Source organism: Zosterops lateralis (assembly GCF_965231275.1).
Source record: "Zosterops lateralis genome assembly, chromosome: 15".
Classification (NCBI taxonomy): Eukaryota; Metazoa; Chordata; class Aves; order Passeriformes; family Zosteropidae; genus Zosterops; species Zosterops lateralis.
The window spans coordinates 8,092,130-8,119,596 of NC_139775.1; the positions used below are offsets into that span (position 1 = coordinate 8,092,130).

General features: G+C 47.2%; 1 protein-coding gene across 1 annotated transcript in view; it reads left to right on the top strand.

Annotated features, from left to right (window-relative positions):
* SYT17 (synaptotagmin 17) overlaps positions 1-26,941 on the top strand; it is a gene marked incomplete at its 3' end in the record, with an annotated part of 33,480 nt that extends 6,539 nt beyond the window's left edge. The window contains exons 4-8 of the mRNA XM_083872928.1: positions 3,150-3,298; positions 3,691-4,310; positions 13,158-13,278; positions 13,945-14,100; positions 26,745-26,941. Coding sequence (XP_083729054.1) covers positions 3,150-3,298; positions 3,691-4,310; positions 13,158-13,278; positions 13,945-14,100; positions 26,745-26,941 — 1,243 coding nt within the window. The remainder of the gene's footprint in view (positions 1-3,149; positions 3,299-3,690; positions 4,311-13,157; positions 13,279-13,944; positions 14,101-26,744) is intronic.
* Positions 26,942-27,467: the final 526 nt, after the last annotated feature.

The window sequence follows — 27,467 nt, forward strand, 5'->3', positions numbered from 1 at the left end:
CCTGTTGACTCACATTGATGTAGAAGTTGGAGATGAGGCTTTGCTTGTTTGAAAATGCCGTGGGCTCCTCTTGGGCTGGCATGGACCCAGAGTGGTGCCAGGCAGTGTGATAATGCTTTGTGCTTCCAGGATGATTTTGCTGGAAAATGGTGAGGGAGCACAGAAATTATTTAAGTCAGGAGGACTCAAGAGAAAGAGAAATTATCTAAGTGAGGAGGGCAAAGATAGGAAGAAGTAGAGGACCCAAGGGGATGTGATTGAGAGCAGAGGGGTAAGAAATGAGCCTGTAGAGGAACAAGGGTATGGAAGATGAAAAGAAAGTCAAAGGCAGAAGCCAGATTTGGTATATTTTGCTTGCTGATGAATCGAAGACCCAAGCTTCTTGTGTGCTTGTTTAAGATGGAAATGATCCCATGTTGACTCAGAATTTAGAAACCAAAGAAGAATTCTGTTTTCACTGTGTTGATCTTATATTTTTGTATGTCTATATGCCTTTTTGGATGTGGGGAATGATCTCTGGAATTAGATGCGTGAGCAGAGTAATAGTTTGGACTTAGAATAGTTTGTTCTTAGAATAAGGTTTTTAATGTTTTTAAGTGCTCAGAGATCTGTGTATCCCAGTTGAACCCCTCTTTTTTTTTTTTTTTTTTTCCTCTTACTTTTGAAGAGGGGGCTTTTGTATTTGGTGGAAACCCCTTCAATGAAAACCAGGTTTGACATCACCTTATTTTGCATTTAGATGCACACATTGAATTTGGGAACAAAATCAATTTATTGTATTCTCTGCTTGCAGCCTGAAAGTGTTTTAAAAATAGATCTACGTTTTCAGTTGAGATCTTTCCATCTTGCCTATTCTTCATGGGCCTGAGACACTGGTGTAATGTAGAATGCAATTTGTGCCTTCCTCACCTTCCTACCCACTCCCCAGGGGAAAACTGTTTTTATGGTCCTCATTGGTGAACGAGCAAACATTGAAATGCCCTTGATTAATGACCCATCCTTTATATTTTGGCCCTAGGTTTTCCCTTTGGCAGCTGAGACACCTCATTGTCCTGGGAATTCAGGAGTGGACAATAAAGCTGCAAGTTTAAGCCTTTCTTCTTGGGAGAATATGGATTTTTCTCACTTTCTGAATTTTTTGTAGTGGCAACTTAGTGGCAACAAAAACCTTCCTACAGTGAGTCCAGTTGCATTGACCTGAGTGCATGGGAACTTCTTGTTATTTCATGAGGAGCACTTGCATCCTGGTCCTTGCAGAAATGGCCTGGGAATGAGGGTGGATGTTTGAGCTGCTTGTTATGGAATATTCTACATAAACCCCAAAGATAAACAGTGCACGCTGTGAGACTGAATTGAAATCAGGACACGACTCCTCTTTCCAAAGGTTTGGATTAAACAGAAACAGAGCTGCTTTAACCAGAGCCAAAGTTTATTTGAGGAAAAATTATTGTGGCTCAGTAGCAATTTCCTTACTAAAGGTCATCTGTATGTTATTAACTCACTATTGCGTTTACCCATTGTAGAACATCCTTAATGCCTCTCTTCCTGATTCCCTTTTCACCCTGCCTTGTTCTGTGCATTTGCTTCTCAAACACAGGCATATCCAAATGCCACCTGTGATTGTATGGACCTGCATTTAGACATGAAAAAGCTATTTGTGTTCCAAGTACTGATTATATATCAAACTGTATGGTTTGGACTGCCTTTAATGGGCTGCAGAGCTGTGCAAATATTGTACGCCCCTTTTAGCTCAGGGTTTGGTTTTGATTATTAACAGAATTATTTATTTATTTTTTTTTTTTAGTGTGGATGAGTTGTGTGAGTCTAACTTGGTGAAATTTGCATGGATCCTGCTGTGAACTTTGTGGGCTTGGATGAGAATTTACAGTTGCTTTGGGGGGTTTGTTTGGGTTTTTTTTATACTTGTTGAGCTTTTCTGCAAGTTTACTGCTTTTTGCAAAATATATCCATTGCTCTGCTCCAGTCATTGGTTACTAATGAAAATGATTCAATATATTTCATTTATATCCAGCTGAGCACATAGAAAGGGTGGCTTGGAAGCAAAATTCACACAGAGTTCCCCTTTGCTTTGCTCATTTTGTGCTGATGCTTTCCTTGTGATGTGCTGCTGTTTTCTGTCTGGTGGACTGGCTGTTTTGCAGGATGCACCACACGTCATGTACCCACTGTGTGATTCCATTTCCATCAGCTGCACTCCCCTCTGAGCACACAGCTGCAGGCTTTACCCCCTGCAGTTGTTACTGGCTGCTCCTGCCCTTCTTTCAGTCAAAGTTGGGAGATCCTCTCTTCTTTCAGGAGCTGCTGCAGCTGTGACATGTTGGAATTTTTAACCAGAATGTTGTTCTATATAAAACCAACTTGTGTGTGCATATGTTCATTGAAACAAACTGAAGGATGATTTGCCTGTGGATGTCTCTATGATGCCAGAATTCTGTGGAGTCTTCTCAAAGGTGCTACAAAACTTGATTTGTCATTTAGATCTGACAACTTCCCTGTTCCCACCAAGATCCCTGGGCAGTAAAATTATTGTCTGCTGAGAATCACATCTGGTTTACAGAAGTGGATAAAAAGCAGCCAAATATTTAAAAAGGCATGCCAATAAATAGCAAATAATGAATTGTGTCTGTAAGATCGAGTTTTGAAACTTTACTGGCAAACATGCAATATTTTAGCAGGAGGTGTGTGGTAGGTTTGGGATATCTGAGCATTGTGATTTTCTGTGCTGGTTCATTCCTAGTGAAGTCTGTGCTTCCAAAGCTGTGAATTACAGCAGGAAGCTACAGTTTGAGGTTTGTGGTTTGTGGGGTTTTGGTTTGATTTTTTTTTCTTTAGAGCAAAGTAGAATATTTCTGATTAGCATCTGAGTTATATCTTCCTTAGTGGCCTGTGTCATGCTCTAATACTGATAAAACCCTGTTTGAAAGGCAGGCAGAAAGGTGAAGAATCTGGTTTTTACAAAGGTCTGAAGTCAGTTGCTCAGCCTTTTGCTTGCCAGGTAGATCAGGAGATACCCCACAGCATCGGGGGACGAGCACCCAAGACCAGCCCCAGAATGCCAGAACACGTTGTTATCCCGTATATACTCCTGGTGCTGGGTTGAATCATCCAAAGGCCTCTCATTATAACAGGATAAGCAGCCAGAATGAGGACAAAGATGGAGACTCTGATAATACAATCAGCGAGCTGCCTCCCACTCTTCAGGATGTTTCCCCTGACAGAAGGCGGTCGTCGTCAGATACATCACGGTCCACTTACAGCCTCACGCGGCGGATCTCAAGTAAGGTCGTCCTTCCAGCATTAATGTAATTCTTGTGGGGCAGAAAATCAAACTGTAGCGCCTGCTCTTTCATCTTCTAGACAGGGAGCCAAGTCAAGTTGAAGGCACATTGATTAAAACCTCGTCCTGTTTGGCAGGAGCACAGTGGAAGTGGCCAGCCTTGTTTTCCTTGCTGGAGCACGAGCATGGTGATTGCACGTGCAGATGGACAGGGAGGGACAGTGCAGGCAAGGTTGTGCTTCAGCATAGCTGAGGGTGCTGTTAAAAGTCCCACTGTGGAGCCTGTGCTGGCATTGCTCAGACACAGAATAGCTGTACCCAAAGCTGATGTGCACCTGTAATTGCTTTAGTGGACTTTCTAACAGTCGTATTTGTGTGTTTCTCTCATTCAGGTCTGGAGTCGAGGAGGCCAAGTTCTCCACTAGTTGACATCAAACCCATCGAGTTTGGAATAATAGGAGCCAAGAAAGAAATAGTTCAGCCAACTATCCTGCGAAAAACCTACACCCCAGATGACTATTTTAGAAAATTTGAACCAAGGCTGTACTCTCTGGACTCAAATAGCGATGACATGGACTCCTTGACAGATGAGGAGATCTTGTCCAAGTACCAGCTGGGCATGCTGCATTTTAGCACACAGTATGATCTGCTGCATAATTACCTAATAGTGCGAGTCATTGAGGCTAAAGATCTGCCTCCTCCAATTTCCTACGATGGCTCAAGGCAAGACATGGCTCACTCCAACCCCTATGTGAAGATCTGCCTCCTGCCTGACCAGAAGAACTCCAAGCAGACTGGAGTGAAGCGCAAAACGCAGAACCCGGTGTTTGAGGAGAGGTACACATTTGAAATCCCCTTTTTAGAAGCCCAGAGAAGAACTCTGCTTTTAACTGTAGTGGATTTTGACAAATTCTCACGCCATTGTGTTATTGGCAAAGTGTCAATGCCCTTGAGTGATGTAGACCTTGTGAAAGGTGGACACTGGTGGAAAGCCCTTGTGCCTAGTTCTCAGGTAACAGAATTTATCAGATTATTGCCACAGTTTTTCTTGCTGTTTTGGGAGTTTGTGTGTGTGTGTGGTTCCTTTGCCTGTTGGCAAGTAATGCTGTTTCTAATTAGTAATTGTCATCTTGTTAACACAGCATCTGCTGGGCTGGGATTATGTGGGCCTGTGACAGGTTTTATAACTAACAGTGCGAGGTAGAGGAGATGTCTTTTATAGTCATGAACAAAAATCCTATGTCAGCTTAAACAAGAACAATTCAAGCCTCTCTAGAAGTCTGCACCTTTGGGAAGGTGTTTCTTGTCTCTGCAGTGACCTGCATCCATTCTCAGGAATGCTGTGACACTGTCACACCCAGGTCATTCCTGTGCTCTGAGGACATGAGGGGAACCCCTGGTGCCAGTTCAGTAATGATTTGATTCAGTAAAACATGTAGAAGATGAAATCTGCCCAGATCTGTGGCATAATGCATAAGCAACAATCTGCACAGGAGTGGTAGTTTTATTTTCATCAGATCGCTGAAGGAACTAAATTTGCAAGAGGGATGTTGCATGCATTTTGGGCATTTCAACCATCCAGTGGTATGGGAAGAGGAGATGCAAAGGGTCTTTGTGTTGTCACCTCTGTTCTCAGGAAAGGGCCACCTTCTTGCCAGCCAGGTAAAGGGCTGTTCAGTGGAAAGATCTGAACTTTGCAGCCAGGAATGGTGGTTACCTACCAAGTTTACCACTAACAGTACCACTCACATAGCTAGATACACAAAACCCTGGGAAAAAGCAAGAGAACATAGTGTGAACAGCATCTCAAATGTTTGTACTAAGGACATGAATATCACACCAGGTTGGTGTAACAAGCTTGCCTCTCCCAGTTCTTTTTCAGCTCACAAATTTCAATTTCCAAGGAGTCTTTGCTAAATTAAAACCTGTTGGATGGTTCACTTTTTTTTTGATTTTTAGGTGTTCAAAAAAGGGTGCCATAGCCAGAGATACTGGATGAAATGAGCAGTAAATCATTGGCCTCACTGCTGGTTTATATTGTGGGTTCAAGAGTCTGATTTGCAGTGGAAACCAATGATCAGACACTTGTAGAAGGGAAATACCCCAAGCAGTGTTTGAAAGTGAAGCCAGCTGGGGCTCTGACTCTGCTTTGCCCCCTCTGTGTGTGCAGAGGGGCTGGGAGAACTTTCTTCTCTTGCTCAGACCTGCTGTACTGTATAAAGGGAGGAAGGTCAGGGCTCCAGGTAACTGCAGGAGAGCCAGCTGGATTTCCTGTAACAGAAGTAGGAATGTTGTGGGATTAGCTTGAACAGTGTTCAGGCAAGAAAGGAAAGTTTTGGAAGTGGTGCCCAAGTCAAAATCATGGGGTCCCTGAATATGTGTTTATGTGGGGCATGGTTTTGCATCCCGTTATCCTCCTATGATTCCCACCATGCAGTTTTGCTTCTCTCCCTGCTCCCTACTTTTGCATGATAAATACTTCTCTGTATTTTGCATCTCTTTATGAGTAACATGGACTCATTCCACAGCTAATACAGACCTTGATTAGAAAAGATCATCTCTGCCTTCATGTGCCAAGCTCGGAGCCAGCTCTTCCTTTCCCTCTCTCCAAAGTTTCATTGAAAGCTGCTGCTGTTTTCAGCAGTGCTGTCTGCTTCACCAGCATTCAAGATAAATTATTTATGCAGAAGTTGGCATTTCTGATATTTATAAAAGGAAGGAGAAAGACAAAACTCCATTTGAATGCACGGGCTTAAAAGCCTTTTCCATTTATGCCCTTGCTATCATGTGGAAAAACTTAGGCAAAAAATTCCTCCACAGTTTGATCAGTAAAGTTGTCCTTTCATACCTTTTTGCTGGCAGACTGCAACTGTAAAGGGATCAACAGTGCTTGTACAGGACATCCAGGGATGATGTTTGCCATTGTCTTCCCATATTTTCTCAATGATAAAATTTTTAAAGTTCATTGAGTAAGGCATGTTTCATCCTAGTGGTGATTAAATTCGTTGATCAAAGGGTTAAGATAAATCCTGGAACAAGTAAAACAGTAAAGCTTATTGCTTTGAAAAACTACATTTTAATATCTTTCGATAACGGTGATATTTGTGCTAGAATTTTCTGAGGGTTTTTTTTAATACTAGTTGGAACCTTCTGCCTGTGGAATGATAGATTTGACATGTTGACAATTTTTTTCATGCTTCTCACTTTTTTGCTTGATTAGCTGAGGGGCAGACAGCCTTTATCAGTTTCTTGTTGGATTGAACCTGAGCCTGCTGAAGTGTGCTTTGTGTTGAGAGATGGTGATAGACGGGGAGTAAAAAAAAAAATACATATATATCTACGTGCAGTTGCATTTTATTTTGCAGAAGGTGTCCTTGGATCCTGGACAGCACCACAAACTACTGTGGTGCAGTTTTGATCATTAGCCCAGGAAAATTGGCCAGTCTGGGTTGGCTGCCCTGGGGCTGTGACACGGAGCAGCAGCTGGCAGCACCCCCACAGCCACAGGAGAAAAGGCTGAAGCAGGTGCTTGGAAAAGCAGTAACAGGAGGGGGAGAAACACAGACAGTCAGAGACATGATATGTGAAGATGAAAGGCACAAAATACGTGATTTTTTTTTTTTTTTTTTTTAAGCTGGAATTTATAGACAGAAACATCATGAGCTGGAGAGGGATGGAGGAAAGTAAATCCAGATGGCAGGAGCTGTGGAGAAGTTTTCTCTTCGTACTGGTGGGAGTGGGAGGGGAGCAGGCATTGTGAAAGAGCAGGGAAAGTGGCCAAGTGACATGAGTTAAGTGAGCATCTGTTTTGCACTTGCTGTTTCCACCTGGAAGCCACTGACACAGAGTGTGCTGATAAGCTCAGGTGCTGAGTGCCACCATCACACTGAGTTCCCTCATCCCAGAGCTGGAACTGCCTCAGTACAGGGCTATGCCAGCCCCCGTGAGCTGCAAAAGGTGAGGAAAGCCAGAGATCTCCTGGTGTGTGCAGTGTCAGCAGGGACAGCGAGCTTCTCCCAGCTGAGCCATGGTCCAGCTTCTACAGCCAACAGCTCTGTTGGCTCCCCTGGGAGCTGGACCCAGCTCTTTGGGCCTGTGGATGGGATGTACAGCTCCTCATTGTTGGAGGAATATCTTCATCACCAGCTCGGGGAGCTGCTGTGAGTGAACCAGCAGAGCACTTCCCTTGCAGTGAGGAGGTGGCTGTGCAGCACTGTCCTGCTCACTGCCAGCAGTGGGTGGCCAAAGAACCCAGGTACAGCTGAGCTGTCCTCTCAGCCTGAGGAACCAGAGTTACAAACTACTGCATGCCAAGCCTCAGGCAGGAGGCTGTAGCTGCACACAAGCACTTTCTGAGCTTGGATCAACACACTTGGTGTTTGGGGGGATCGAGCCCAAAGCAGAGGCACAGGGGAGCTGCTGCCCAATGCATCATCAGAGCCAGCAGCTAAGCAGAAGGACTTATTCCTTATGGAAAATGTCAGTGCAGGTATTGCCAAATTCTTTATCCTTGGTAGTTCTGGGAGAATTTCTCTTGCAAGGTAATTAATGCCTTTCTAAAGCACAGTAGCTGCTCGTGGAAAGGCTCTTGAGTCCAGTCCCCATAGGAACACTCTGCACTCCTTAAATATCCCCTGAAATGTGTGTGGCTTTGCTTAATTACCATGAATGAAGTTGGCAGGCCTCGCTGTAGCTGGGCTCAGATTCCCATATTTCGCCGCTAAAACTAATTCTGAAGCACATGTTCAGGACCCCAAGTTTTATTGACATATGATTCATTTCTCTTTTGGCAGATTTGAGTGGGCAGGAATAAATGTTTTAGACCAGCGGTAATGAGAGCTTGGAGATCATTCTGCAAAAGGAAAAAAAACCCAAAAAACTAGTTGTGGTGGGAAAATAGCATGAAATTCCTTCTTCCCTCAAATTAAGCCATTTTTGTAGTAGAGGGAGTGAGTATTGGACTTGCTTTTTTGACTTCATACTACGAGTGCACTAGAATGACCTGTCAGTTCTGATGTTCAGGGTGGTATGAGGTGGTTGCATGGGGCCATATCTGATCCCCAGCTGCATGTTAAAACCACCCTGGAAGTTCACCTGGGGCCAGTGGAGGAGATGCCCTGGGCAAAGCCTGGCAGAGGGCAGGAAACCCTGCAGGTCACTGAAGTTAGAACTGTGATGGGATGCTGTGATGGAGGCGTGCCCATCATGATAACAACATTTTAGCTCTTAACCTGTGGTTTGTTTTCATATTTCGTCTTGTGTTTTTCTACTATCTTCTTTTCTGTATGTTTGTTCTGTTCTGTATGTTTGTTTTTCCACAGTTTCATTTCTGTGGGTTTTTCCCCCCCTTTCCTTTTTGAGTCTTTAAAGCTCCAGCACTGAAAATTTCTTCTTGACTGTTCTCTCTTTATCCTTATCTGTCTTCTCAGCCACCTCATCCTTTCCCCTCAGTGCTGTTCACTCCTTACCCTTCCTGCAGAGGACTGGGGTGCTGTGGGGTGAATTTTGTGGAGGAGGAACCCAGAGGAGAGGCTGGTGGGGTCCAGGAGCAGGAGCTCTCCATAGGATATCTTCTTCCCAAAGCTTTTTGCACAACAGGGGCTTTGTCAGGGCCTTTCAAACTGATGCAAAGACAGTTTGACTTTAGAAGGGATTTTGTGACTCTCTTCATCATACATCCAGTTGGTGTCAGTTATGTAGGAATATTACTGCTCCTATTCATTGGTAAGTATATTTTTTCTCAGGTTCTGGTCCTTAATAGCTCAACCTTCCCAAAACAATGACTGTGTCACAGGATGCTGTAGGAAACCTGTTAGAGCAAACTGTTCTAAGCCATCAGTTTGTGCCTGGAGGTACCAACACAGATAAACCTTGAGGAGGAAAATCAATCTGAAACTTCATTAGGAGCAATGCATAGATGTCAGTGCTGAGGTAATGTGCTCTGGTTCCTGTTGGGAAGGGTTTCAGCTGCAGAATTTTGCTGGTGTTGTAGCAATGCACAAGGAACAGTCTGGGGGACTGTGAGGAAAGGAATTACCTGGACCAAACAAGATGTGAGAAAGGCATTAATTAAAAGCCCATCTTCCTTCGGGGGAGTCTCTTTGTGTTTCAGAGATAACAGAAAAAAATTCTGGTTCAAAACTTCTGGGTTCAGCCCAGGCAGTAACTGGAGAAGGTTCTGGATCACAGGCGAGCCCAAGGCTGCAAATCCAACCTGGCAGTGTAATACAGCCAGGAGTGAAATGTTAATCAGAGCTTCAGGAGAGTCTCAGACATCCCAGACTTGGTGTCACTCCGGCATCTCATCAAACAGGAAATTGCTTTTCCAGGGTCATCTGGGATCTGGGCACGAATCAGCTCGTCATCAGCATAACAATGGCAGCTGAAATGATGCCTTAGCACGGCGGGGCTGAGGGGCACCTCAGTTTTGTTTTGTTTTGCCTGCTGTGAGCAAAGCATTGAAGGCAAACCCACAGCACTCTACTTTCCTGATCAAAAGACCTAGGAAACGTAAAATTTCGGCACTTCCTTGCCCTACAGTGAGCAGTGTGCCCATGGCACCTCTTGTGCATGAGCTCGCATCCCCTCTCCTCAGCTGAGCCCCTGCAGGAGCCAGCCCGAGCTCTGGGGATGCCCCAGTGTGAGCCAGAACACATCACAGGGGGATGTTCTGTGCCTCTGAACACGGGGCTGGCCTGGGGCTGGCGGGTTCTGGCAGCACAGAGCGTTTCCAGGCTGTGGGTGAGCCGGACTTGTCACATCAGCCAAGGGAGCCGTGCCTTCAGCTTGTCGGGAAAAGCGCAGGGAACAAAATCCTCCTGCCTCGTACCTCCTGTTTCCTGGGGCAGCCCGTGAATTCTTGGCGTGCTCGCTGCTTCTGGCAGGTGAGTGAAGCACAGGAGAGAGCTGGTGAGCCTGGTGCACGGCGGGGGCAGTGCCAGCCCCTGGGGATGGTCAGACACTGATCCATTTTCCCCCATGTGTGTTGGGCATCCCCCAAGGCACCGGGCAGCGTTCGAGGCACGTTTCCCAGCTCCTCGTGGCTAAGCCAGAAGTAATGCAGTTATAACATCAGAGGCACTTGGCTGCTGGCATTCAGTGCCTTGAAAAGGCTGAGTCACTTGTCCAGGGAGGTGAAGCTCTCAGGGAATCTGAGAACTCCTGCTGCTGCTGCTGCTGCTGGGCCTGCAGTGGGGCTGAGCACATCCATCCCTCCATGGCCTTCGAGGGATGGTCCTTCCCTCAAAATAATTAACCCAAATGTGGGCACTCTTGAAAAGCATGGAGTGGCAGAAGGTTGAGATTTGTGAGATCAGGCTTGATCTGAGACTGATTAAAGCTACTTGTAGTCTGGCTGCTGTCTTTGGTGGATCACACACACAGAATATAACATTTTATATCTCTCCTTACTGAAATTTAAGCCTAGATAGCCAAAAAGATTTTTCTAGAGCTGCTGAAGTCCCTGTTAGGTTAGGTTCTGCAGAAAATTAGATCCTACCTTTACCTGTGGAAGCTGGGTGGGTTGGGCAGCAGTGTGATGGTGACACTGTAGTGGCTCCTTCCTTAATCTCTGCGGGGGTGACAGGACATGGTTCTCCTGCCAGTGTCTAAGTGGATGTTACAGATCCAGCCTGACACTGTCAGTGTACAACATTGGGCTTTTTTTTTTTTTTTTTTTTTTTTTTTTTTTTGTAAATGGATCATAAATGCAAATGAATTGGAATTATGTAGATCTGCCTTCCCTTGCTGAGCTCCATGGCTCCTCTCTGGCCTTATTTCCTGCAGTTCCTGGATAAGGTCAACAGGTTCCATCAATGGACAACTCCACAAGTAATTATCCCAAATCTTGATGCAGATTTTCAGCATTCTAAGCCTGAGGTGACTGGAAAGGTTCTTCATCACTGCCCCATGCCAGTCTGCCACCTGGCTGTGCCACAAGTTTGGTGTTTGCAGCTGGAGCTGTTTGTCTCTCCCCAGCAGGTAATAAAAGTACAGATCAGTTTCCTAATTTGCACTGTCCAGATGCACCTGAATTTCTAGGAATTTAAGCCTGAATTGAACCTGGCCAGCAGTGAATGCAAGTGGAAGAAGGACTGGGTGTGTTAAAAATGTTGTTTATACGTTATAAAAAATGAGCTGGTGTAGAGGACTGCCTCATGTGGCTCCTGTTGAGGGTGGTGGTGTGGGCACTGTGATGCTTCCATCCTGTCCTGGTAATAGGATTAAAAATCACTGACTGTTCTTGATGATAAACGTGTCTGCAGGCTGTTCCAGCCGCAGACCTGAAAGGAGCATTTTTGGGCAAAATCAAATGAAAGATGATAGTTTAAATCAATTAGATGGTGTTTAGACCACCTGGGATGTGAGGCTCTTAGATCCTTAAGTTGTGCAACCCCAGGACACCATGGAGTGTGTAGGTGTGGCTTGGACTAACCAGAGTTGTGAGTATTGTGTGCATATTGGGTCAGGCTTGTGTTGGGGAGTGGCTTCTGATGGAAAGAACTTAAAACATCATCTATTGAACAGCACTGTGGTGTGGGAGCTCACCCAGGTTGATGGAAGAGAGGTGCCTTCTGGGTGAGGCAGAAATACTGTAGCAACAAAAGGAAATAAATGTATGTGGTAAATGTGAGTGTGTGTGCTGTGGAGTCACAATACCGCTCCACAGTGTGACCACAAGATGGTGTGACAAAAAGAGTTTAAGAAATCAGATGCTTTTCCTGGTTAGATTTCCCAGCAGCCCCAGCCTCAGTTTCCCTGAGCCACTGATGTTTTTACCAGGGATTGTGACTTGTGTGCTGGCCCATCTGCTGATGGACCTGGTTCTTTGGGTCAGCCCAGGCCGTGACTGTTCTGAGAGCCTTTTACTTTACTGTCTCCCCATAGTCTCTGGTTTCTGTAATCTAATATTTGGGGCATCAGTAAAGATATTTGAGCCTTTTGTTATGATTGCAATACCACTGCAGCTCCTTTGCCTCTTGGAAATGGGCTCTGACACATGATCTAGGTTGGTTTTTGGACTGTTTGACTGTTTGGGATGAAGCACTGGCTCTGCACTCCTGTGTGGACCTGACACTAGGCAGACGGATCAATTCCCTGCCTGGACTGGCTGGTGTGTTTCCAGTCTCCAGAGCTGTTTCAGTGTGTGTATTTTACATCTGACAGTAAGAGCCTCTCAAGCCAGGTCATGGCAAGGGGGGAGAGGTTGTTTTAAACCCTCATGTCTGAGGAGCAGTGATGTGAGCTCTCCAGCTTATTAATTACTAGTTTTAAGCATCATTAAGTAAAAGGAAAAGAAATGGTGGCTGAGCAGCTGTATTAATGTGGAGCTGTGGCCATGGTTCAGGCTGGTGAGCAGCAAGGGCACAGTCAGGCTGTGCCAGGGGCTCTGGTAGATCAAGGGAATGTCTCCTCTGAACTGCCTTGCTGTGACCCAGGGATGCTTTAACCACTGCATGTGCATATCTGAACTTCCCAAGTGGCTGGGCAGGAAAGAGAATGTTTTCTTCAGTGGGTCTGTGTTCTGCACATTGGAAAGATCAGAATTACCTGGACCCATTACAGATGGAGCAAGTAGAAGCTGCTGACCTTGTCCCCCTGCCTACTTATAGGTTCTCTTTGCATGGCTGCTGGGAAGCTGGTGAAGGATTGGTGATTAGAGAAGGATCTTTGTTTGGGGATCATTTCTTTCTTGTTTCCGCTTAGCATGAGGAACCACCAGATGGTTCTTGGTTGCAGTTCAGAGCGTGACTAAAATTCATTTTTCAGGCACTTAGACAAATGGGATTTATTTAATTTCTCTCTCTTCTCTTCCCTTCTGGGCTCTGTTCTAAACCTCCACATTCTTTTTTCCCTGCAGAATGAAGTGGAGCTGGGAGAGCTGCTGTTGTCACTAAACTACCTACCAAGTGCAGGAAGGCTGAACGTGGACATCATTAGAGCAAAACAACTTCTTCAGACAGACATGAGCCAAGGTTCAGGTAAAGGGCAGTGCATTTCTCACATTACTCATGCACAGATTATATGTGCCTTTAAAGCAGATCAGTGAGGCTGCAATCTGTGGGGGACCATGGGGGATTTGATGCTCAGGTCCTGTTAATACAAGGCTCTGTTGTTTTGTATGTATAGACAACAATTAAAGTATTTAGAATACTTACCCTGAGATCCAGTGGAGGGTTTGCCAAATTTAAAGTAAAGATCTCTGAGCCAGGCTGAGGTGAGGAAGCAGGAGCTCTGATCCCCCTGTGCTGTGTTCTGTAGGGCAGCCTGTGGGCACTGCTCCCTGCTGGCTCTGGGCACTCTGCTGGGAACTGCTTTGTGTCTCTGTCCTCAGGTGGTTTTCTCCTGTTCCTGCCCCAGCCTCTGCTGCTGCCAGAATATTGGCATTTTCCAAAAAGAACAGTATGTTTGGTCTCTGTCAAGTCTGGCATTAACTGTGATTTTGGCAGGGAATGCTTTTAATCCGGCTGCCTGACTTTTGTCCCCACTCTGCCAATCTCTGGGAGCAGCATGGGGGTTCAAGTCCCAGCTATTTCCAGAGGGCATTTCCCAGCACAGTCCATCCCTGTGGCGCCCAGCCCTTTCACACAGGGCTGCTGACTCATGATCCCCCTAACACAGGGCCTGTGCTTTGTGCTTTTTGCCAGATCCCTTTGTGAAAATTCAGCTTGTTCACGGATTAAAATTAACAAAGACCAAGAAGACTTCCTGCATGCGGGGCACGATAGATCCCTTCTACAATGAGTCCTTCAGCTTCAAGGTTCCACAGGAGGAGCTGGAGAATGCCAGCCTGGTGTTCACAGGTAATTGTGCTGGTGGTATCAGCTCTGCAGGTTCATGGTTGGCTCTGAGGTGAACAGAGCAGCAGCTCTGGGTGTGCAGGAGACTGCTTGTCCCACCCTACAAGGGGTGCCCATCACTGGGGGCTCGTGGGGAGCTTAATTAGCACTGTGTCCTCTGCAGAAACTGTCCCCAGGATTGCCACCCAGCTGCTGGATCTGTCTGGGAGTCAGTCCTGTGCTTAATTGGCCCCATTTGAAATGCTTCTGTGCAGAGGAAGAGGAGGAGCATTAATTGCCCTTCTCAGTGGCATCCAACCTGGGCATAAAGTCAAAGCTGAGAAGAATGAGAGGACAGCAGTGAACAATCGTACAGCCCAGGCACTGGCAGAAGAATTTCTGGTACTTGACATGGTTTGCTGGTGAGAGGATGCACCTAAAGGTGTTCCACACTGACCTCAGCTGTTCTGTAAGCAGGCCTTGCTCATGCCTTTGTTTCTAAAGGGCTGGAACTCAGTGCCAAGCCCTGTGTGGCAGAGCTGGGATGGACCCAGATACAGACCACAGAGCCTGGGGGCCACGAGCAGGCTCAGAGCTGACCTTACCTGAGAGCTTTGTCAGCACTGGAGATGCTTGGCTGGGATAGGAATTTTTATTTTTAATCAGTTTCTGAATCTCCTGTATTTGTTCTCGGGGCACAAAGGCAGGCAGTGGAGACCTTCTTGTCCTCTGCAGGATCAGAGGGGCTGGGTGGTGAGGGCCACACTTTTTCACCACATTGAGCTCTGATGCTTCACAAACACTCTTTTTTAACAACTTTCCACCCATTACCCACCATTCCTATTGGTGAAAAGAATCTGCTTCCGAAAGGATGTATTTTAAAGTATTTTTTAATTTTACTTTCTACATGGAAGATACAGGTGTCAAAGCTGGTTCAAGGAGGCTTATTCCAACTCATTAGTTTGTTTTCAAACATGTTATAACAAAAAGTGATGCTGATTAGCAATTCAAATTTTACCCTTCATGCTCAGAAATTTCCTCAGCAAAACACCTATAATTAATCACTGCTTGGCATGCATGTCACCCTGACTGTACCTGGCATGTGCAGTGCTGAATTTGTTCTTGGAAGCTTCCATCAGGTGGTCCTGTGACAGGTGTGAATCACTTGATTCTTGGTTTTCCCCTTTTCCTGCTGGAAAAGGCAAACAGAGTAAAAGCTCTTTGCAGTTGGTGAGGGAAGCACCCTGCTCCTCACCACAGTGAATGAAGTTAGGATTAATGAGTGGATCTCTGAGTATTTTTATTTTTTTCTGTGCAAAGGGGTGTATTCCCCAATGAGCCAGTGGGAAGTTGGCTGATTCATCACCCTGTGTCACACAGTCAGATTTCAGCCTCCTAAGTGAAGCTTCATTTTCTAAGTGACATATTGTTTGCTCTGAATGTTGCAATAAATAATCCCAGGCCAGAAGTGTCCCCAGCAGCTCCAAAGCTGGGAAGGAAGGTCCAGAGCTTTGGGAGGAGCAGTGGGGCCATTCCCCTGAAGGATGAGGAGCAGCTGCTGGGCTCCCTGGGCTGGTGCTTCTGCTGAGCCTGGGACACTCTGGTGTGAGATGTGGGGTTGGTGTGGCCAACAGAGAGCTGGAGCCAGGGGTGCTGGTCACATTGCTGTGTGTGCAGCCTTCTGCTGGGTCAGTGTCTGCACTGTCTGTCACAAGGATCTCTGGATCAAGAGACATGGTGGTGGTGAAGATGCTGAGCCACGTTCAGTGTTCATCCAAGTGACAGATTTGCTCCTGATGTTGGTGGAGCTGTGTCCCCAACAGGGAGTGCAGCACCAGTTTATTCCTGTGTGCCTCTGTGGGGTTCTGCTGAAATGAGTTTCTGAAGTTCTGGGAAGGGGTTTGTGATGTTCCCCACCGAGCTCCTTCTTGGTACTTTACTTTTCCTGCAGCTTAAGGACCTGTGGAGGGCTTTGGGATCTTCTGTTAAAAGATAATCAAGAACAAATGTTTGGCAGTTTGGGTATCTTCAATGAGAGGAGCTCTATTTTGCATCTCTGCATAGCAGGGGTGTAGTTTTGTTGTTTTTTAAACTTAGGTGCTTTGGGGTTCTTTTTTGCTGCTGTGGTGTTGTGTGTTTTCTTTGGAACTGTTTTTTGTTTCTTTTCTCTTCTAATTCACATCTCTAGTCCATTAGGTCAGTTAATTAAATTTGCTGTTGAGTCAAAGTCCAATTGAAAAGCAAAATAATCCTGCTTGAAGGGTGGGTGATGATGCTTTGAATGGAGAGAGAGAGCTGTAAAGGCAGTCATGGGAGCCAGAAGTGAGTATATATTCAATAATTTAAAGGAACCTTTTTTGTGGCTCCGTATTTTGGACCCAGTCTGCAGCTGTCTTTACATTGGCTTGGTTTCACTGGAAAGCCCTGGAACTCTGCCAGTTCCCATCAGCTGGGGCTCCTGGCTCCCAGTGGGGCTGGTACCACACTGCAGAGTAAGGCACTATCCAGACAAAGTGAGATTAATTTTGTTTTCCCCCCTGGGTGTTTTTCTCCTGTGCATCTTGAGTCTGTGTTCAGTGCACTCTGGTCTGGATTTCTGCACCATTTTGCTGTGATTTAGCAAGGATCATGTGTGCAAACACTGAAGACATATTGGTAAAGCACCATCCCTGCTTTCCTGGGGGTGCTCTGGAGAGCTGAACTCCAGACCAAACTCAGGGCTGAAGCACAGCTGGATTTGGAAGAGGGGCTCTGGCTGCCTCCAAGATGATGAGCACAGGCAGAGCTGTGCCTTAGCCAGGATTGGAGGAGGGGGTGATTGGGCTCCTTCTTTGGTCTTTCCTCCTCCTTAGGCATACAGAGATTCAATACTGTAAATTATTGGCATTTACAGACCAAAATGCTTCTCCTTCCACACTGGTGCAGGACACCTTGTACCAGCTGTTTTCCTGCCTTCCCCTCTGTTCCCTCCTCATGCTTACTGGGGCTCACACGTCCCAGTTCAGTGCCTGAAATGAGGTGGGATGTGCTCTCCAGAAATGCCCTCTCCAGGAAAAAGCATCCAGGGTCAAGATTGCTACTGCAAGTGTTGTCTGTTAACAGCTTCTCCCCAAAAGAGGCTAAAATCAGGAAAGCCAGTGATACTCATAACAAGTTTAATGTCCTAAAAAAAAAAAAAAAAAAAAAAAAAAAAAAAAAAAAAAAAAAGAGTGAGGCAACAGCTGGTGAGAGGATGTTTGATTTTCAATTACTTCATCAAACATATCAAACATGTTGTCTAGGTAATGAGCAGCCATATACATATTGGAACAGAAATGCACTCTTGTGGGTGGTTCTTTTTTCCTCTTTCTGGGGTTTTTTTGACAATCTAATACATATCCCCCATGTGCCATCTTCTGCTGGAGTGCAGGCAAGTCATGGGCTCACCTCCTGCAGAGAAATGGGGGAGGCTCTGAAAAGGCAGAGTGTTCTTCTCACCATGTACACCTGTGAACAAAGGTGTTGGTTACTCTGTCTGATAGCAAGGGGAAGGTGGAGTTTGGCCCCAACAGCAGCTCTGGCAGCAGCTGCCCAAGGTCATTTCCATGAAGAAAAAAGAATATTTGAGATACAAGTGCAGCCTCTGTGCTTGGGAGGGCTGGATGATGGGCACCCAGAGACCCTGTGCTCTCCCCACTGAGGTATTTTGGACTGAACTCTAAATCTCAGCCTGTCAGAAAGCTTGGGCTGTGCACCAGGAATGCAGACAACACCTGAAACCTGAGCACTGTAGTATTTTGTTAATGATTATAATGTTGTTAATAACAATTGTCAGTAATGCTGTTTGCACTGCAGTAAAGCCCAGATGGCCCAATAAAACCACCAGCACTCCAGGTCAAACTGTGTCTCAGTGACTCCTGAGCATCTTTTCATCACTTGCTTTAAAAAGACAACTCTCAGTACTCACAGTTAGGGGATGCTTGTCTCCCTGAGGTCCTTGTGGTGATTGTGTCTCTTTCTCCATTTAAATCAGCTCTTGGACATGTTTGCATGGCAGGATCTTCAGGGCTTGTGGCACAAGGAGAATCCCCAAAGAGGCAGAAATCATCTTCATGCTCTGGGTGCTCTCTGTGCAATTGTAGAGATAAAATCTGCTTTGCCTTCTGACCTGGCTGAAATGCAGCTGGGCTAGGAGGGCCCTGGGGCTGGTGTGTCTGATGGAGGGCAGTTCCCACTGCTCCATTCCTGTGTGGAAGATCACCATGGCTCCAGCAGGGCAGGGTGCTCTGCCTGGGAGAGGAGAGCAGGGTGTACCTGTTGGTGGAGAGAAGGACCTGGATACCTGTGTGACCTGCACTGCTGAAATATTCACAGTCAGTCCTGGCTGAGGGGGCAGCTCATGGGCACTCTGTCTTCTGGCAGGATGTGATGATCCTCCTCACTTTTCAATATGTTTTAAAAATTGACAGTGTCTCTGTTTTCTGTAAAGATTTAGAACCAGTTTTTCCATTTTATTTCTGATTTTTTTTTTTCTGACAGAGTGTTGAGACATTGCAGACCTGTACCTGTGGTTTCAAAGGCTACAGCAGAGGGGCCCTGGCAGTGCCATCAGCCACCTCAGTGCCCCGGGTGCTGTAAAAACCTGTGTCTGCAGACCCCTGGACAATGCTTCATAAGAGGGCTCTAATTAACTTCCAGTTCATAGGCAGTACTTGATTAAAATAACAGATTGCTGTTCAATAGCCATATACCTGCTTCCTCTGTTGGCTCACTTTCCCTTGGCCTTTAGGAAAATATGGGGACCATTTAATGAAGTTTGTATTTTTAAAGGGGGAAAAAAAAAGCAATTGTTGGTGTGTATGGATAATGGTGTAGTTCTGGGTATTGGGTTGCTTTCAGTGAAATGTTTTATTTTTGAAGCAATGCTGCCTGTTTCAACAGGATGCACAGATAGCAAGGCTTTTTAGTGGTATTTATTTATTTAAGAGACTGATTTCCAAATGACCCAATTAGCTGAGCAGGTTGAAGGCTGATAAAGTTTTTGTCCTGAGGCTTCTCCAGAAATATGCCTGAATTTTGATTTCCCTGGCTACGTGGAAGTGTGACCTTGAGATACCAGCATCACCTCTAGCTGCTGTTTGCAGGGCTGGAAACCACCATGTGTCTGGAATCATCACACATCGGCCTTTTGACTTGCTCATCTCTCCTTTCTCCTCTTGCTTTTTCTTTTGCACACAGATATAGGGAAGAAATCTTCCCTAATATGTGAGTCAAATTAAACTCTTTTTTCCCATGCTGGAATGCAGAGGAGGAAGTGGTTTTTCTTTTGAAATACTTTCATGTTGGCCACCATAACATCTCTTAGATGGATGGATAATTAGACAACTCACTGCTAGAAAATTGTTTCTTGTCATCTGTTAGACATGTCTTTTGGAAGTATTGGACTGTGTGTATATTTCCCATATCTGGAGCTCAGAAGCAAAATCTAATCCCTGATTGAACCTGTGTTATCCTATCTTAGCCAAAGGAGAAAAAAATGGCAAAAAACCCCACTGATGTCAGCACTGTGTTTTCTGGGGATTTATACCTGTTTAATTTAGATCAGAATTCGGCCTTTGTGTGTGGAGTTATAAAACACTTCATTCATGAATGCAGCAGCCACCATATGGTCCATGCCCAGGTCTGGAGAGAGCAGTGAGCTCCTGGCTGGTGCCTCCTGTGCCCTCCCCTCCTGTGCCCCCTTGCTCCAGGTCTGGTGGCCCAGCAGGACACTGGGAGAGGGGCTCAGGGAGATGTGCTGGCCCCTGAAGCCCAGCCTGCCTGGCAGAGCCTCTCCACAGTGGCTCTGTGTGCATTTCCTGATGTACAAATTCCCTGTGGGAGGAGAAGGGGCCCCACTGCTCTCCATTCCCAGTCCCCTTCTGTGACTCTCCATGGCAGGTGCTGGATCAGCCTGGAGCAGGTGACAGCAGAGGGTCTGTCTGAGGTGCTGAGTGGGGTCCTGCAGGCCCAATCCTCTTTTGGATTCACTCAGGGAAGATGCTGTGGGGTTGGATTTGGGTTTTTGAAGCCAACTGACTGCTTTAACGGGGAGTGAAACACCATTAATCAGGGTGAGAGCAACAAGATGCTGACGCTTCCTGATCTGATCTGTTGCTTGCTTAGAAAGCAAAATTAGATTCATCAAGTGGCCTGACTTAGTTAATAAATGTGTGATGTGGCAGAAACTGCCTGTCCTGGAGCTCTCTGGAATCTTTTGGTAGTCTTTTTCTCCTAAAGAAAGGAGCAAACCCTCCTCTCTCCAGGCTGATGATGAGTTCTTGCTCCTTTTGCCAAGCACCTTAATTTAAGCAGTGTCATGGCTCTCCTGCCCTCAGCCCTTCATCTTGTTTGGCTCATGCTGTAGTGAAAGGAATTGTTCAAACGTCTTGCAAGGCCATAATCTGCCTGTGTGTCAAATGAAGAGAAGTCTGGGTGGCAGGAGCTGCTGTGAGCAGTGTCTGGAAGAGGAATGAGTGCCTGTGCCTGGCTCCTGGCTGTCACAGGAGAGGGATGATGGTGCAGGCAGAGGCTGCCTCTCCTGCATGGCTGTCCCTGTTTGCAGGTGCTGTGTGACACTGGTGCTGGAGCCTCTGCCTGTGAGTGTGTAAATATGCATGAAGTCATCTGTGTGCTTTGCTGCATCTGGGGCTCACAGTGCAGAGAATTAAGATGCAATCTTTAAAAAAAGGGGGGGAATTGGAAGTGGAAAAAGCCAGCCATAGATACTCCTTTTCAGTATCCTCTGGGCTGTTGCAATAGATGCAACCAGCCCATTATTCCAGTTTCTCCTGATGAGGTAATTCCATGAGATGTCATCCCTGCATGCCCTTGAGATCTCTGCAAGACACATTTGTGCCTCTGCACTTGCCCTGCACCCTGGGTCACTGCTGTGTGCCGCAGGACTTTCCTCTCCCTGTCTGAGGGCAGACTGAGAGCAGGAAAACACCTGGTTTGGGGTGCACATGCAGGGAGCCCCAGCCAGAGCACAGGGGCTGCCCTTGGGGGAGGTTTTCAGAGAGTCTCCTGGTGTGGCACTGTCCCTATGGGGCAGCAGTTGGGTGCTGGGTCTGTGTGTACTCCAGCAGCTCCTGTTCCCTCTGGAGCTGGGCAGGTGCAGCCACTGCAGGGAGTAGTCACACAGAGGAATGCTGGAAAGAGAGTTTAATGTGCCCATCAGCCCCTGATGGAGATTAAATTGATAAATGGGAAACCACAAAATCTTCTCCCGTGCTTTTCTCTCCTCTCTACTAAATATGAAAGGTCACGCTCAAGGAACAGGGGGCAGGACTTGGGCCATGCCTGTGACCTTCTCTGTGAGCATCATTAGCCCAGCTGCTGCTGCTCCTCGTAGCACCTCTCTGTGCTAAACCGCCTTTCAATATTGATGTCAAGCAGTTCAGAAGCAATTTTCAGTCCTATTTAACCTGGCAGCTCAGCCCCACTGGCAGAGGTGGAGCTGGGCACAGAAAGGGCTGGGCACTGGCTGCTGCCTGCCAAGGATGGGGCAAGGCACTGCCTGCCTGAATGGGCAGGTGTGTGAAGGGGGCACTTCCTGAGACCTCCCCAAGTGCTGAGGCTGAATGGGAAGTGCAGGAAGTGTGGATGGGTCAGTGCCAACAGGGCTGTGGTTTTGACAGAGAGACCCATGAGATCTGTGTCTCCTCAGGAGGACTCTGCCCCCCAGATGCCTGTGTAGAGCCTTGGGCATGTTTTAGTAAGTGTTTCTTTTCTCTGAGTTAAATGGTTTTAACTGGGTTGCAGGTGATGGTGTAGGTGACTGAAGAAGAGTTAATTATTTGTGGTATTTATTATTATCTCAGCTGTTGCAGCACGCTGAGATTCCCCTGCTGTTACTTCTGGAGAGGCAGCAGCACAGGTGCTGTGTGGCCATACTGGGTGGTGCAGCACAGCTGGAACTGCTGAGGAACTGCCCAGCACATCTGGCAGAGGGTTTGCAGGAGATGCAGATGTTTCATGGCCCCAGCTGCAAGGTTCAAGCTTGTCCCCATCCCTTAAATGATACTGATAGCTTGAAGTTAGCTTAAGGAAATTTTCTTTCTTAGTGCTCCTCCCTGGTCATTCCAAAGATGCTAATAAGTTCAATCAAAGGGTGAATCAGTTTCTGAAATGCCAGCCTCAGTTTTACTATTGCACATGACTCACAGATGACAATGATTTGCAGTCGTGCTCTGCACAAGTAATCAGTTTGCAAGTGTCAGTGTAGAGGCAAAGGAGAGGGAAAGGTGAAAGGCATTTTGGCTCGATCTGGTGCCAGGGCTGGGGCCACCCAGGTGCCAGGGCTGATGCCACTATGTTTTATTACATGGTGACATGGAAAACAGCTGAGTGGCAAGAAGTGATTCCATGTGACTGAGGCTGGAGGAGGAAAGGGAAAGCTCAGGCTGGAGCTGTTCCCAGAGCCAGATGTTGGAGCTCCAAGGCCCGTTGCATCCCCTGCTGGGCAGCAGCTTTTGGGGGTGCAGTGCCTGGCATGGCCATGCTCTCAGCCCTGCAGGGAACAGGCAGCCAGGCTGGGGGGCTCAGCGTCCCTCCTGTGCAGGACCCCTGTGGGGGACATGGGCCCTGACCCCAAAGAAACATTACATATGGCACCCAGGCCCCCATCAGTTGGGTATGGATCATTTAGGAGTGCTGCATCAGTAAGTACATAACAGGAAAATGTTTTATTTACATCATGTACCTTGTCCTCAAGAATTCGGCTCTTTTAATGGACATAAGTAAACACAATTTTCGTCTGTATTTCAGCATTTCTATTATAAAGAATGTCTTTTAAAGAAGCCTTTCTGTTTCCAAATGTGTCCTTCTGAAGAGCAGCTGCAGAAGGAATTGGTTTGACCTCTGCTTTTTTAATTGCTTTTTGCTCTGTGTTGGCCTAGAAATGGATGTTGCTATTGTGTAAATTACTGTGACAGTGGAAAAAGAGCTCATGAGACCAGGCGTGTAGTTTCTGTGAGGAAAATATGCTTCTTAAATGAAAAGCAGCATTTACCTGTTCATAACCAGAGTCTGGGTCAGTCTGAAAATCCCAAATGTTAATTACTTAATTTTCTGCTATTGAGCAGCTCCATGGTGTCACTGTTTTTGTGGCCAAGGGCAGATTGAATCTGAATTTTACTATGAGCTCCTTTCAGACTCTGTCAGGAGATGTTCAGACATCAGGGAGCACAGCTCAGCCCACTTGCACAGTCAGCTGGACTCAGTGTGTGGCACAGTGCTCAACTGCTGCCCATGGAGCTTCTCCACCTTCCCTTGCTGTGGGACTAGCTGGAAGGAAACAGCAGGAGCTTTTTACGCCCCCAAGGCTGAAGGTGTGAGCTTGTGTGGAACTGGCTGCAGTGATGTGTGTGTGTCACTGTGCCTGTGTGTGCAGGAGCAGAGGGCTCTGGCACAGGCTACCTGTCTGCAGGCTGTGCTCCAGCTCTGCAGGGCTTTCCTGCTCCCAGGGGCTCCCCAGGGACACTGCTGCACCAGCAGATCCCCTTCCAGCCAGGGCAGGGCCCAGCTGCACACTGGATGCAGCTCACCTGGTGTCTGAGCTGTGGCTGTGGGGTTGTGTCTGAGCACAGCAGTGCAGGTGGGTCCCTGAGTGGTGCACAGGGCTCTGTGTGTGCACTGGGGAGTGCTGCTGCTGCTGCTGCTGCAGGGCTGTGGGGCAGGCTGAAGGGTCAGACCTGAGTGCAAAGCAATGGCTGGTGCTTGTTGGTGCTGAAGGAAATGGTTCCTCCCCCGTCTGAGATGGGATTGCTGCAGCCAAGGGAGGATTGGAGGAATGCTCCCCGTCCCTGTATCAGGACAGGAGCACCAGTCTCTGCTTCCAGCTGCTCACCTGGGCCTGTGTGGGGTCCTGTTGTTCTCTTCTCCAAGCTGTTCTTGGAAGTGCTGGTGGCAGCAAAAGAGGAATGGTACTGCTGAATGTGAGCAAAGGAAAGGGTTTGTTTTCTCAATGTGAACTCCAGCCCCTTCTCAGGTAAGGTCTGTTCCACAGCTTGGTGAACTCAGTCCTCAGCAGATTGCTCAGCAAATCCTGGCCATTTAGCAGTGGAAGACAGCAGTTAGCCTCCCAGAAAGGCATGCCCTTGAGTTTAAAAGGCTTCTGGACTGATGGGTAAAGCTGAATTTTTGGCACACAAAGCCCTCTCATCTTTTGAGAAAGCTGCTGTGGTGAAGCTGTGAATTTGTAAGCCTGAGGTCAGTCTAGTGCTACTTCTTATGGTCTATGTGTGGATAAACATTTGGCCTTGGAAAAATGTCTCCCCTGTTCCTGAGCAGTAAGTCTCTGTGCTATCTGCAGTAGTTAATGACAGAAGCAACAATGCTTGTATAATTAGCCCATTAATACCCCAAAGGACTCGGCATGCTAATTACCTGACACAATGAGATTAGCAAGTTGCATTACAAGAATTCAAAATACTTGGATCGACAGTAGAATAACAGGTGCCCTTAGTTAGCACACCTGCTTGTTTCAGTCCTGGCATGGAGTATTTTTGAGCAATTGGTATGCCTGGGGTACTTCTCCACTGTTAATTTATCCTGTGATTAATTGATGGCCTGTAAGGCTTCTGGGTTTAAATTACTTGGTACTGTCTCCCAGGATTAGGCTTCATCTTCCTTCATTTTACCAAATAAAATAAACAAAAAACCAACCAAACAAAAAACCCACAGAAAACCCCAAAATCAAAAAAAACCCCACCCTAACATCCTATTGAAAATTTTGGTTTGGGGATATTTTTACGTGGTTTTATCACTATATTTGATTTCTGTAGGCTAATAAATCATAGCAAAGCATTTATTGTAGTCCTGCTCGCTACACCTATGATCCATTGCCTTGTAGGAGAACTCGTTAATAACCCTGACAAGCTGTGTATTAGCTGGAGATGGATGGCTTAGAATTCCTGACTGTGTCCTCACAAGGTGGCCTTTCCAAAAAACACCAGCCTGGCCTCTTGACAGGGGCACTTGTTTGGTAACACGTCCTGATGGCATCAGCCCTAGATAAGTGATGGTGACAGGCAGGAGAGATGCAGCCTTCCTGCTGGGGTGGTGAACCCCAGATCATTCCTAAATGTCGTGTGGAGACAGACTTACAGGGCTCTGAGTTGCAGGGTAGATCTTTTTAGAGCAATTATTTGAACAAATTACTTGGGCATTTGAAGGTTTGCTGTCACCTAAAATAATCCACAGATGATTTGGTGAGCAGAAGCATCTCTGCCCATAAACTGTGTGTGTCAGAGCTGTCGGAAGGGATAAAGTGAGATGTAACCTGGCACTGCTTGATTTCAGGACTGCACTGGCAGGTGGTGCCTGGGTATTCCAGAACAAGCTCCCAGACTGGGACAGAGGTGAGGAACCAGCCCTTGCAGAGTGTGGAGGTGGCAGAGGGGCAGGTTAAAGTAATGCTGATCAGTTGGGGGTGTATTATAATAGGAAATGCACAGCCTTGACAAAGGTGTGTGGTTAAAAGTGAGGCTGAGTGTGTTGTGCTCAGTGTCCTGCCTGCCCATCAGGGTATGCACACATCAGGGTGATGCCATGGGGGGTTCCCAGATGTTGTTTTGCTGCCAGTGCTGGTTTCCAGCAGCCCTGGAGAGCTGGTGCTGCTGGCAGGGGCTCCACGCCAGGCTGAACATGCTCTGGCTGCACCAGCCCAGCTGGATTTGGAGCTCCTGTAGACATTTGTCCTTAAAAACCCCTCTCTTTCCTGAGGAGATCTCTAAATCGTTAATATTCCAGGCAGTGCCTGTGGATATCCTGGCTTCAGCTTGCAAAGACTTTGTTTCAGCTTTCTAATGAGTTGAGGCAGGGCTTCAGTTTGCAACACAGTTTTGCTCCTGTCTGGTGGGAGTGTTCAGCCTTTCCCAGGATCAGGCCCATCATTAGGGTTTGCTGCTGTCTGCGATCTTTTGTTCCAGCAGACTGGCCTAATCCAAAGGACAGGGCGGTGGGTTGGTGTCTCTCCCTCAGTCGCTTTCCTGGACGTTTAACAAGTAGCTGCGGTGATAATTATGGCAAATTGTTACTGTGTAAATATCCTGCCGACAGCCTGGCCCTGTGTAATTCCTGTCTCCGAGCAGGGAGGGCTGTTGATTAGCGCTGGAGTGCTTTGTGTGATGTGCGTTTGGAGGGAGGGCAGTTTGGGATGCTGCTTCTGCATTTCCCTGGGCTCAGGCTGCTGGGCTGCTTTTGTGATTTCATAATGCCCAGGCAGAGCTTTTGGCTCTTCTTTACATGGTGTAACTCTCCTTCAAGGCCAGGCTGGACAGAACTTTGAGCAGCCTGCTCAGAGTGTCCCTGTCTGCGGCAGGGGAATTGGAATAGGATGATCTTTGACATCCCTTCCAACCCAAATCATTTCATGAATCTGCTTTACCTGTTCATAGTAAATAATGTGGTAACTGTGGATTTGTGTCTTGTTTATTTCAATTGTATTTCAGTCTGCAGTACAGCAGTACAGCTTCCAAGCTCCTTTTTCTCTAACATTTTTCAGATGCCGAGTTACATCCCAAAAATGCTGGGAGGGACATTTGGGTGACATTTGTTTTCCTGGGGCGGGGCTGCGGGTGGGCGAGCGCTGCTTGTGCCTTGACCAGCGCGTTGTTTCTGCTCTCTGTCTCTCTCTCTCTCTGCAGTGTACGGGCACAACGTGAAGAGCAGCAACGACTTCATCGGCCGGATCGTGATCGGGCAGTACTCGACGGGCGCCCCCGAGTCCAACCACTGGCGGCGGATGCTGAGCGCGCACCGCACGGCCGTGGAGCAGTGGCACAGCCTGCGCTCCCGCCAGGACTGCGACCGCGTGTCCCCCGCCTCCCTCGAGGCCACATGAGGAGGGGGCCAACCGGCCGGATAAAACCAAACCGACGACTCAAACACCCCGCCTCGCACACCCCACACCACACGCACCCCCACAGCGGCTCTGTCGGATTCAAGCGGCTGCCAGCGCCCAGCCAGCCGTGCTGGCCTCGGTGATCCTTGTCCCCGCTGGGTGCAGTGGTTCCCCTGGGGCCGCAGCTCTGGCTGTTTGCACCCAGCGCTGCTCAGCCGTCTGCATCCCGCGGGAGGAGCACGGGCTGTGCATGGACGTGCCCTGGGAAGCACGGAGTGGGTGGAGGAGCTGGGAGCTGCCTCTGCCGTCCTTCCAGTCCAAAATCCATGGCTCATCCTCTCGGAGATATAAGTACCCGTGTGCTCTCGTTGGTGAACGTGGTAATTAGGCTAGAATTTTTTTTTATTTTTTTTTAAACAGTAGAACCTGTGGTGAAGTCGATTCTGACTGCGGTTTTGTCCTTGTACTAGTTTTAACAGAATTAAGCTGCTGTTAGTGTGTGTGTGTTCATGTGGCCCCGTGTGGG